The 12,712-nt window shown below is 39.8% G+C and overlaps 1 protein-coding gene across 7 annotated transcripts in view; it reads left to right on the forward strand.

Moving 5' to 3' along the window:
• The window catches only part of LCP2 (lymphocyte cytosolic protein 2), a 665,418-nt gene that overhangs the window by 343,744 nt on the left and 308,962 nt on the right, over positions 1-12,712 (forward strand). For all 7 annotated transcript variants that reach the window (XM_078653368.1, XM_078653363.1, XM_078653365.1 and 4 more), the window contains exon 5: positions 5,183-5,214. In XM_078653368.1, coding sequence (XP_078509494.1) covers positions 5,183-5,214 — 32 coding nt within the window. The remainder of the gene's footprint in view (positions 1-5,182; positions 5,215-12,712) is intronic.

A 12,712-nucleotide genomic window follows, 5' to 3' on the forward strand; every position in this document is an offset into this window, starting at 1 on the left:
CGCATATATAGTTAGTTGCACTAACTATATATCGCGCACCCGCAATTCACTGCTGATCATGTCACATATTACATCATTCATGACATGGTCAGTGACATCACTGATGACATCACTGATGACATCTCAAATGACATCACTGATGACATCACTGATGACAACATCCAGTGACTGTATGTTTCTTTAAAGTTAAAATATGTCTTACATATTGAAGAATGAGTGGATGTATAAGTGTCTGGATGAAGGATTTAGTAGGTGCATGACTGACTGTATGAGTGAGTGATTAAATGTGTCTCACTGAGTGCATGGGTTAGTGACTAAACTGTTTTAATTTGTGCATCATTATGTCTGTTGTTCTGTAAACTGCTGCATGTGTTGATCAGTAGCTATATGAGTAACTATATGGGTTATTGATTGGTTGCCCAAGTATTTGTATGGGAGACTGAGTGTGTGTGTGGGTGGCTGGGAGGTGTATGACTCTGTGCATAGATGTGTGAGCAGTTGATTCACTAGATGTATGGGTTCAAAAGTGCATGTGGAAACAGCTGTATGGGCGGTTGACTGTGTGCATGAGTGTATTGGTGAGTGAATGGATATCTCAGTGCTACATGTCAAAGTAAGTACATATGTAAAACACAGTACATGTGAGAGTTGACATATATAAATAACTGTGCATAAGAGCCAGTGAATGTGTGAGTGGCTGTATGGATCATTGTGAACTTGTATCAGGGATTGTATAAGAGAGTAAATATGTGTTAGTATATGTTTGAATAAGTAAGGTGTGTATAACTGTATAGTTGAGGAAATGGAGGTGTGATTGATTCTTTGCATGACTGACTAGGTGTGTGAGTAACTCCATGGATGAGTGACAGTCTGTGAGTGTCTGTTTACACTGAGTGTATCTAAGGTTATATTAGAGTCTGAAGAGGTTCATCGTATTATCACATGAATGATGTCATCAGTGATGTGATCAGTAATGTCAAATGAGATGTCATCAGTGATGTCACCAGTGATGTCATTTGAGATGTCATCAGTGATGTCATCAGTGATGTCATTTGAGATGTCATCAGTGATGTCATCAGTGATGTCATTTGAGATGTCATCAGTGATGTCATCAGTGATGTCACTGACCATGTCATGAATGATGTAATATGTGACATGATCAGCAGTGGATTGCGGGTGCGCGATATATAGTTAGTGCAACTAACTATATATGCGAATTTCAATGGTTTTGTGTGAGTAAAATAAGGTTTTGTAAATGCTAATTCCTAACTATATATGGTCTATAACCTATGGTTTTTTCAGTGAATATATATATATATATATGTATATATATATATATATATATATATATATATATATATATATATATATATATATATATATATTCACTGAAAAAAACATAGGTTTCACACCAGTTATAGTTAGGAATTAGCATTTAAAAAACCTATTAAATTCACCCAAAAAACCATAGGTTTCACACCAGTTATAGTTAGGTGGAAATTTTACTCGCATAAAACCATTGAAATTCCCACGTTATAGTTAGGTGGACTCACTATAACTTGCACGTGCAATGCACTGCTGATGACGTCACATATTACATCACTCATGACATGGTCAGTGACATCACTCATGACATCACTGATGACATCTCAAATGACATCACTGATGACATCATCCAGTGAATGTGTATCTTTCTGAAAAATAAATATTTTTTATATATGTATATCTAAAGGTTGATGGAAGAATAAATGGGTAAATAAATGTCTAAATTGAGTTTTTTGTGTAAAATTGATTGGTTAACTGACTTATTAAATGTATCTTAGTGAATACATATATTAGCGAGTAATGTTTAAATATTTAAATATCTGTATCTGTGTCTCACTTTGTGTATAAGTGGCTGCATGGGTTGGTGAGTAGCTACATGAGTGTGTATATGGGTTATTAGTTGTTTTTTTGAGTATCAGTATCAGTGTCTGTATGGTTCGGTGGGGATATTACTTAGAGCACAGATGCATGAATGAGTGACTCGCTATTTGTATGTATTTTGAAGACAGCATGTGTGTAGGACTGTATGGGTGGATGATTGTGTGTATGGGTGGGTTAGTGAGTATGTGTTTTTATAATTGATTGTTTAAGAGAGTAAATATGTTTCCGTTTCTGTAGAAGTATGTGTAGTGGTGTGTATATAGCAGTATAATCAAGTAAATGTTTTTTTGATAGTTTATTTGCATGTGTGAATTTGTGTGTGAGTAACTATATGGATGGATGAGTATTAGTGTGTAACAGGATGTATAGGTGTATGAGTACATATGATGAGTAAGTACATGCATGAGTGACTATATAGAACTGTTGGTGAATAAGTGGATGTGTATGTAGATGTTGGAATTACCTAATAAGTTGTTGTCATTGGTATTGGTTTCTCCTTTTTTTTAAAAATGTTAGTTTCTATTTTTGAATGTGTGTGTCAAAGGTTATTTTATGCTGATAGGAGGTCTGCCACTTTGTCACAAGGATGTTGTCATCAGTGATGTCATTTGAGATGTCATCAGTGATGTCATGAGTGATGTCACTGACCATGTCATGAGTAATGTAATATGAGACGTCATCAACAGTGCATTGCACGCGCAAGTTATAGTGAGTCCAACTAACTATAACGTGGGAATTTCAATGGTTTTATGCGAGTAAAATTTCCACCTAACTATAACTGGTGTGAAACCTATGGTTTTTTCAGTGAATATATATATATATATATATATGTTCGGTGTGAACGTTGAAGAAACCCAGGTTCTTCATACCACCACAAAGGCTGCTGCACTTGCAGGACCCGCCCACAGCCAGGCAGACTCCGCCTGACTTCTGGGCTGCCGCAGGCAATGTGGTGGCTCAGCTCATCTAAGGTGTTCTCAGTGGTGGCCTTACGCAGGGGGGCACAAACTGGTGGGGTGGTCTCCCTCTTCGTTTTTTAAAAGTATAAATACGCTGCCTTATTTTCTAGTATCTCGGCATGTCCCTTAGACCCTTTAGAACTCCTTTGATGTTTTTGACACTTTAAGGCAGTCTCTGGTGCTTCAAAAGTGCTAGAGCCTGAGGTCGAAGCACTGTCCCTGATTTCGCTGTGATCAGAATCTGAAACACCTGGCAGTGATTCCCCTGTAAGAGAAAATAACTTATCTGTATTATCTGATATATCATCCACTGATAACCCATCAAGAGCTGTGGTGTATGCCAGCCCCCCAGAAGCACCTTCTGGTAAAGTTGATAACATGCCTGATGGGGGATCAGATATGGTTCGGGAACCGCTCTCTGTGACATCTTGAGCCATCTCATTCGGGGTGCTTAAAAAATTATTATGCAAATCCCCCATCTCCAAAACTTCCAAATGAGCTGTAGGGGTCTACCCCATAGCATAACCCAAATGTTTACTTGGAAGCTGATCCGATATTTCCAGGCTTGATTCATGCAGAAGTTCAAAAGTGCATAGGCTCATAGTTCCATCACTAGTTTTAAAAAAATCGTTAATAGTCTGTTGGGGAGGCACAGAGATTGAGACTAAATCGGCCCTGTCGGGGTTGCCCCCTTTCTTCCATTATCTTTAAATTTGTCAGTTTCCGCCTCCTGTTTGTACACATTCAGCTGGAGTCCTCCGTTTCCCTACCCCTCTGCTGTCCATCTGCTTCTTCAAATTGTACGGGTAATTAGGATTACCTGCAAGACTCATGGAGACCAGTGGAGACTCCTGCCTAGATCCATTTAGTTGCATTGAATTTCGCCCCACCACCTCTTTGGCTTGTCTCGATGTGTTAGGAGGCATACTTCCAATCTCTGCTGCCAATCTGAAGCCAGTTGCTGCTGTGGACACCCTCAGAACCAATTTGTGGCTGAGAACAGCTGCAAAGCCCACCCACATCCTCCAGGTTGAATGTAGTGACAAAGCAATTTTGGCAGCCAGCACGCTGCTCTTCCTCCATCCTGCATCGGCTGACTCGCCGCCCGTCCCTGGTTTCCTCTGTGTGGAGACTCCACCCGGTGCCTCCTTGAGCATCCTGTAGACCAACTGGAGCTCCAACAACGCCCGGGGCGAGCAGCCCATCTGCAGTCCTCGATCCAAAGGCCATGAATCGCACTCCGCGGTCTGCAGGTAAGCTGTGAACTGACTTCTGGTAACCGCGTTGGCCTAAGGGTGCTTCGGGAGCAAAAGGAGAGGAGCTCTGCCACGGTGATCTACGCCGCCGCCATCTTGCTTTCTGCATAGGTGACGTAGATGCAAAACGTATAATTCCAATGTATGCAGTAGTGCTTTTTTTCACACAAATATGTGCCAGTTTTGGGAGCTCTATAGCATTTGTTAAGCAACAAATAGGCTGTTAGAGGCACTGCCTTCTGCAAATTTTTCTCATGTGGCAAGGAACAAGTCCATCTCGGTGGGACACACTGACATTTGGGATACTCCAATGCTAATTTCATTTACCTGCTTTATGAGGCACTCTGACACCACAATTATTTCAATGTTGACTTTGGTATCTTTACGAACATTCATTTAACTACATACATTTCCAAGAGCCACGTTTACACAGAATATATTGAATGTGTTATTGTGATATAGACACAACCATTTTGTTAACATGAAAAGCTTAGGTTCTCATAATGATTGGGCCAATACATTAAGATATTTGCAGTAACTTGTGTTATACCATAGGATACATTCAATGTTTACATATTATTGATGTTTAAGGAAAATTGCTCTTGTAATGTATCTTTATATTTACCACACCACTAAGTTTTCCTTAGGTTAGCCTATCTGTGTTCTTAAGTTTCAGCTAGTAAGGTTTTATTTCCTTCTTTCTAATAGCTGTCTCTCTGTCTCCTTCATATTTTCCACCAGCTCTCTTACAAAACTAAAGAAATGGTCTTTATTGTAACACTAGGATACTAAGTCAATGTGATTTAAAAAATTGCTTAGATATGGTGTTCTTTAACAAATGACACAGTGGCTTCAAAGATAATTTGAAATACTTACAAGCTAAAATATTACATAGTGCCAGGATTTTCAAATTCATAGTTTGCCATGCATTTGCCCGCATTTTCAATAAGACAATTACATGTTGCTGTGCCTATGTAATTACCATGTTTAAACAAAAACTATTTCAGCTGCCATCTTAAAAATGTGTATATATTTTTACAGGAATCAACCACCAAAAGTACAAGAAGAGCCAGGTACATGTTTTTTATGAATGAAATGTTGAGCATACCATCAGAAAATGTATTCATATGTTTTCTTGTGTCTGTATCATGTGTTTTAAGTTGATTGAGTTTCAATTTGTACACAGTTGAAAAATGCATGATGCCATTTCTTTATTTAACCTAGCTCAGAGGGTTTGAGGTCTTTCAACCATTAAATATCTTGCAGCTTACTCTACTGTCTCACAATAGCACAAAAAGTAATGAATCAGCTAATGGGAGTGTCCAAATTTGAAAATGTTCAAATTAGCATATATCCACATTTACGAATTCTACTAACTTATAAAGGTAATTTTCACAAGAACCCGATATTTACTTGTGTATGTCTCTTATTCAACATGGAGGTGTGGCTCTAACTGTGGTGTAGGAGAGGAGACATATATCCTAACAGGAATGATCTACTATGCCTTTGGTGTTGGGTGTAGATGTGTTCCTTCTATTGTTCCTGGTGGGATCTACTCAATAACAGTTTCCCAAATATTACATATATTTAGTTGGGCTTCACTAGTGCATTCAAGGGTCTCTAGAATCAGTGAATTTGAATTGTGGTGTTTGAATTACTGCAGCTGATGCCAGGATTTAGTGGGCGTTTTGATCCTTGGTATCATTAAAGTCATCTGTACTTTATCAATCTTCTACATGACATTTCAGTGCCTTTGAAATAAAATGAAATTGCAATTTATAAATTGCTCTACTACCTGAAGGTTTCTCGGAGCTGATGATTTCTGGCAGAGGAGCAAGAAGAAAACCTAACCAGGAAGGGCAATAGAAAGATGATGTGATGTATCACTATGGCCATACCTATTTATTAAACAGCCATTTCTTAAGGGCCTTTTGGAAGGTCAATAAGTTAATTCTTTTTTTTAAGTTCAAGGGCATGGCAATCCATAGTTGACCATTGCCACGAGAAAGCTTCTACCACCCCAAGTGGCTTTCTTAACTTTAGGAACAACCAAATTAGACAAGGATGAAGATCTTAGTGATCTTGAAGATAATGCCACTGGAATAACTCCCCTATGGATTCTGGGCTCTGAAGTGCAGGACCTTGAAAGCTATACAGAGAGATTTGAACTCCATCTGCTTCTTCATCGGAAGCCAGTAGAGTAATGGGAGAGTGTGGGAGACAGATTGATAGTTAGGTATCCCGAGTGTCCTCGGGAGGTCTTTCTGCCACATTTTGAACTATCTGTAGCTTATGCAAAGAACTTTTTATGTGCACTAAGGAGTAGTTCAATGCAGTAATCAATTTTTAGAAAAGATGAGTGCAAAGATCACTTCCTTGCGCAAGTCCATTGGAATAAATGGAAAAAACATTCTGTGTGTTGTAAACATTAGAAAACAGGATGAAGTGATGGCATTTGCATGTCCTTTAACAGAGTGTTTGTCATCAAAGCGAACTCCCAAACGTTTGTACTTTAGCAACAGGGTCGGCAGTGCTCCCTGTTCCTGGGGCCATCAGTGTGTGGTCCAGAACAATGCACGGTTACCAAAAAGCAGAACATCAGTTTTATCCAAGTTCTGTTTCAGACAGTTATTTGACAGCCATCTCCCAATCTGTTGCATGCAGTCATGCAAGCAAATGACGGTCCTCTCTAGATCTCACGTGACCACCACCACAATTTGGGTGTCATCTGCATACGAGACTACAGTGAAACTGCAGCTTTTAATAAGTTGCGCTAAAGGTGATAGATACAAGTTAAAGAGGGTTGGGCTCAGTGCTGACCCTTGAGGTACCCCACTAGGTAGTATAAAAGAAGAGGATCTATTGCCATTTGGTTCTACAAATTGCTCTCTATCTGAAAGAAAGGATTAAAGGAGCTTAAAATTGTTGTCTCTTGTACCTAAGGAAAAGAGGCGTTTGATTAGAAGACTATGATTCACTGTGTCAAACGCTGCTGACAGATCTAACATGATCAAGGCAGCATTCTTCCACTAGCTAGTGTTTTGCTCATATGCTCTGTGGCCGTAATCAGTGCCAGCTCAGTACTATGCTCACGTCTAAAGCCAAATTGTTATGGAACCAATAGTTAATGATTCTTGATAAACTGTGAGAGCTCAATGTTCATAGCTTTCTCCACCATCTTTGCAGGGAAAGGAAGACAAGATATTGGTCTGTAGTTACTGGGATTGCAAGCATAAAGATTGGGTTTTTTAAAACAAGAATAATAGAAGTAATTTTCAATTTTTGGAGGAAGTATCCTAAAGAAAACATTTGATTAAAGATGGTTAAGAGACAGTCACGAACAACATCCGAGGCTAGGTGCAGAACTCTTGGGGGGGAGGGATCAAAGGGTGAGGCTGATTTGATTTGACCAAAAAGTACAGCAGCCTGTTCTTCTTTGAGGAGGGGTAAATGATTGACAAATACCTTCCCTATGCGGCCGATGTTCTTGGTCTGTGGAACTTAAGTTTGCTTCCAACCTATTGTTGGTGAGATTCCCAGTATCACCCAACGAATCCTCTTGCATCGCGTCAGACTTGCAAGTATCTTCAGAGGTCTGACTAATGGAAAAGATATTAAAAATGCCTTCTACTTTATTTTTAGAAAAGGTGACTAATTTATAACAGAACAATTTGTCCGCATTGGAGTTTTTAGCTTTTGGGAGTTTACTCAGTTTCGTCACTTTAGCAAACAACTCTTTAGGGATATTAATAGCAGTTTGGATTTTATTAATAAAATAACTTGTTTTGGTTTTAGTCAACACTTTTTTGTAAGTCTGAATCATAGCTTTGTATGATGTTTTGTTTTCTATCCTATAATTAGGCCACCATTTATTTTCTAATCTTCTACAGAGTTGTTTCTGCGTTCTAAGTTCTTTGTAAAACCAGGGTTCAGAAGGCGAGGATCTGTTATTGTTGTCGCATTTTAGAGAAAATATATTAATACTTGAATCGATCCATTGGTGATACAATTCTGTTTCTGCATTTAGGTTAGGTATTGCTTTTGGCATAGATCTAATTAGAAAGTTAGAGAACTGGTCTGAAGAGATTGTCTGCCATAGAAGGTAATTAGAGACAGGCAGAACCAGGATTTCTTCAGAGAGGTGATTTTCCCAGTCTAATTGTAACATCACTGCCCTGTGTTCGGACCACGTAAGTGGTAAGGTAGAGGAAACCTGAATAAAGGGGTTATGTGAGAAATTTCCATCTAATTTATGTCCCCCTATGTGAGTGTGATCTTCTACTAAAATGTGAGAGTAGCAAAAGTGATAGAGAGACTAAGAGATTGTTAGTATCTTTATCCTTACTATTTTCCAATTGAAAATTGAAATCACCCAAAATAGTGAAGTCAGAAGAATTGGCTTTGATGTCCGATAGTGGGTTGTTCCTGTCTAAAAAGAGATTTCTGCGGCCAGGAGGTCTGTAAATAAGAGCCCCATTGAAGGAGTAGTGATTAGAAAGAGCTACTTTGAAGGCTAGCGCTTCATATTCAGTTGCTAGGCAAGGGGTCATATATGACTTTAACCTGATCTTTATATAGAATAACCAATCCACCACCACTTTTCCATGTCCGATCAAATCTGATCAGAGAGTATCCAGGGAGGGCGGTGGAAATGAGATCTGAGCCAGATGAGGAGTCTGCCCATGTCTCCGTAATGAAGGCAAGAACTAAATTGAAGCTATCCAGAAAATCTGCCATTTCTACAGTGCTATTTACCGGAGAGCGAGCATTTAGGAGCATACATTTGATTATCTTATTGGGCGGAGAGCAGGGTATCATCGGTTTATCTAGCCTAAGTTTATCAAGCGAGCTGTTGCTGCTAAGGATACCTAGGGTTAGCAAGACTAGAATGGGTGGCAAAGCCCTGTCAGTGGTAGGTCCCACTTTGTGGAATAGCCTCCCTCTCCAATTGAGACAGTGTTCTGAGCATTCTGTTTTCAGAAAACTATTGACAACTTTTTGTTTCAGGACTAACTAGTTAGGTTAATATGAATTAATGATCTGCTACTTTATGAGCTTTGGTTCTGCATGAGTATACTGTCCTGGTTTTTGCTTTTGGTGGCTCTCAGCGCGGAGATACTCCTTTGGGAGTTTATTCAAGCGCTTTACAAACACGCAAATAAATAAATAAATAAATAAGTGAATCAATTTTATGACTAGTCAGTGTGAACATGCATACTGGACATACCTTAAAGGATGATTCATCAGGTGGTAGTAGTGTAGGAGCAGAACAGGTCCTGCATGCAAATTTAACCCAAGCATCTCATCCCTGGAATATCTACAAAGGTTCAAGGGCTGGGAGGCAATACCAGCAGGGGGACTGGCACTGAGCACCGTCCGAGTGCGGATGGGCTTGTCTTTGGTGCATCACCTGTCGGTCCTGTTTTGAACTCCGGCATCCAGGGTTCGTGGTGAGGGGCATGGCGGTAGCGCTGCTCCACGCGTTCCGGAAGAGCTTACACTAAAAAAGTGAGGGTAAAGCAAACTAAAAACAGGGTCCAGCAACTCCTACTGACCTGCACAATGTCCCTTATGCAGATTCAGCTACTGGTAACACAGATTAATCCAAAATGAACACAGGAGAACATAAACCATAAAAGCAAGTTTGAAAGAATTGGTAGTCAGCATTTCAAGATGGCTCAACGGGAGCAAAGCACCTGCCAAAAGCGCACGCTCATGCAATACAAGGAAAGATAAAGGTTGCACACCAGGAGAAACTTGTAAACATAACACTAGTTATTTGGACAGCCATGGAAAATTGGCTCTCCTAACTTCACAACTCTCCAATTACCCATGGAAGAGCTGCCAGGGCTTTGTTTAGAATAAGTTCAGTGAGCAAGAGTTACTGTCCTGTACAACAGTTACCAAAGTTGCAATACAGATGTGAACATTAAACCACAGTAGTAATTTGATGTTAAAAAACACTATTTTAATAACTAGAGATATTAAATTACATCTACAATCAAGAGTAAGGTCAAACATTAAAAGTGCACATCAAATATTCAAAAAAGGAAACACAATGCAAATGAAATGGTAAACAGGTTGTACATATTAAGCATTTTTGTGATTGCTAGATGATTGTCAACCTCAAAAATATATACAGAAGTGCCAAAGAGAAGGCATTTTGCATCTATAAAAATGTTTGGATAGATCAAAACGAAGTTCAGAAACATTCAACCTGCCAAAATCAGATTACCTTGTTAATATTTTTCAGACTTTTACGGGTCAAGATTTTAGTTATTATGAATGCCAAAATATGAATATAATAATAGAAACATAGATGCAAACTGTAAAGCAATGTAACAGTACTTCAGTATAGCATGCACATGGTGTGCCTTACATCACAATGAGGAGAAAATCACCTATGAAGGTTAGCTTATGTCCTGGTTTATGTCAAGATTTGGACAGCCCTTTAAAATGTGGATAGATTCTGCCTGCAGCTCCTGTTGACTTTTGATCAGTGGCTCAGCACTCATGTGGCAAAAGCTGCATTAACAGTCTGGGCAGACGGCTGTTTTGCCCACGGACCAAAAGGGGTGCACTCAGCACCCACGCCGTGCACTCGCAACAGTTCATTGCTGCATGTACATGGCGTCAAACATGCTCCCATCAGTTTGTAGCCGCTTAAGTTCAGCGGTACAAGAGGAGGGAACTCCTCATGTACAATGTGCACCCTCGTCACAAAGCAGCAGACCCATCACACTGATGTCAGAAGCAGAGAGCAGCAGCAGATAGTCATCTCTATTTCTAAGTGTTTACACACTTGACAGAGGATGAAATCTGCACATCCCTCTGGCACACAGTTTCTTTCCCATGCCAATAACTTAAGCGGTAAACAGGGGTCACGTTGACATGACTGTTAAGTTACTTCTGTGGCTGCCGCTAGTAGTCAATTACTTGCTGCTCAGGTTCACAGCCAATGACAATCTGCAAAAGTACTCATTATGTACCAGATTCAGTTTGACACAATGATCCTGGTCTCAGTTGTGTAACCAGGTTACCTCCCTGAATACCCTTCAGTTTCTGAGAGTGGCCACAATCTTTCTTCTTGCTGCATAGAGTACATGTTGAGGTGTACCAGGATGTATCCCGTCTTCGTCGCCAGTGTCCAATGCAAAAAAAATGATTACTTAATAAGCAGACCAGAGTGTGAAGTGAAGCATCAGGTTTATTCCATAAACCTTAGCCACAGCATACCATCTGCCATTTCAGGAGCAAGCAGGCTCTTCTCTCTACATAATGCTACTAATTTGTGACCGCAAGGTTCCACTGTTCTAGTCTCTTCTACAATGTCCTGGTATCTTCTACAGTGCAAGTGACATTGATGATGACAGATACACAGTGAGTTATATAGGGATTCTTCTCTCCAGGTTAAGTAACTGTTGGGCTCACTTGCAGTTGTTGGTTTGTTGAGGTGCCTGTTCACTGCACTTTTGTGAGGGCTATAGCAGGCCTGGAAGTACTGTGTTGTTTTTTATCTCTGGGTTCCTTGTCTTGTCTGGGGGCATATACATAGACAAATTGTTCAACAGCCTCATGGCTGGCCATCAGATCTTCAGCTAGGTGAACCTTGCACTTCTTGGAGAGAGTTCTTGTTGAATTTCATTCTGATGCTCTGCCCTATCCGGTGCAATGGTACGGATAGGGCCCCTTTAACCACTCATTGATCTTTAGTAAACAATACTTTGTTGGCTAAAGATCGATAAGTAGTTAAAGGTGCCATATGTGACATGGGACTACCTGACAGCGATACATTGGCCTGTTGCGGATATCCATTCAATTGCACCATATGGAGCACGGCATCAGAAAGGGAGTCATCGAGAAATCTCTCCAAGAAGTGCAAGGTTCAAAGAGGAAGAAGATTTCCTGGATGTGCAGATTGGTGAAGCATTCACTGAACATAAACTGGACGGAACAAAATAATGTACCTGGAACAATGCACCCAAACATGGAACTTGCCTGCCCCTGAAGATAAAAGACACATAAGAACACAACCAGCCCTAATGCTGATGAGAACCCCTAATCACCAGTGGTCTGAAACGCATCAGCGAGAATCATCAGGGATTTCTTCTTTCTGACCTTCACCATTATGGACAGTGAAAAATACATTAAGAAATCACAAATCCTTCCATACTAGATGACATTAAAACCCCTATGAGGGCCCCAAGAGGGTCATCATATTTTAGAGTAATATTGATGGGCTATTCTGGTTCATAAAATATCGGACTGGTTTAAAAAATTGGCTATAAGTTTGTGTCTTAAATGTATTAGCACTCTTCATTACATGTTTGTTGAATGTAGAGTACTCCTTGCTACTTTTGTTTTGAATGTACAACAATCACCACACAGTGCGTATCACTATTTTGTCATTATCAAGTGCAATAACACATAGTCACTGTCTTTTGTGTGGCACACTTGATTAATGTTAAAGATCAGTGAATTTTCTTTTCATGACACGTTAATAAACAATGACTATGTTGGAATAAACTGTGAAATGAATACACAGGCCAAGTCTATTGATTTACTTGTCCT

Source organism: Lissotriton helveticus, chromosome 7 (genome assembly GCF_964261635.1).
Source record: "Lissotriton helveticus chromosome 7, aLisHel1.1, whole genome shotgun sequence".
Classification (NCBI taxonomy): Eukaryota; Metazoa; Chordata; class Amphibia; order Caudata; family Salamandridae; genus Lissotriton; species Lissotriton helveticus.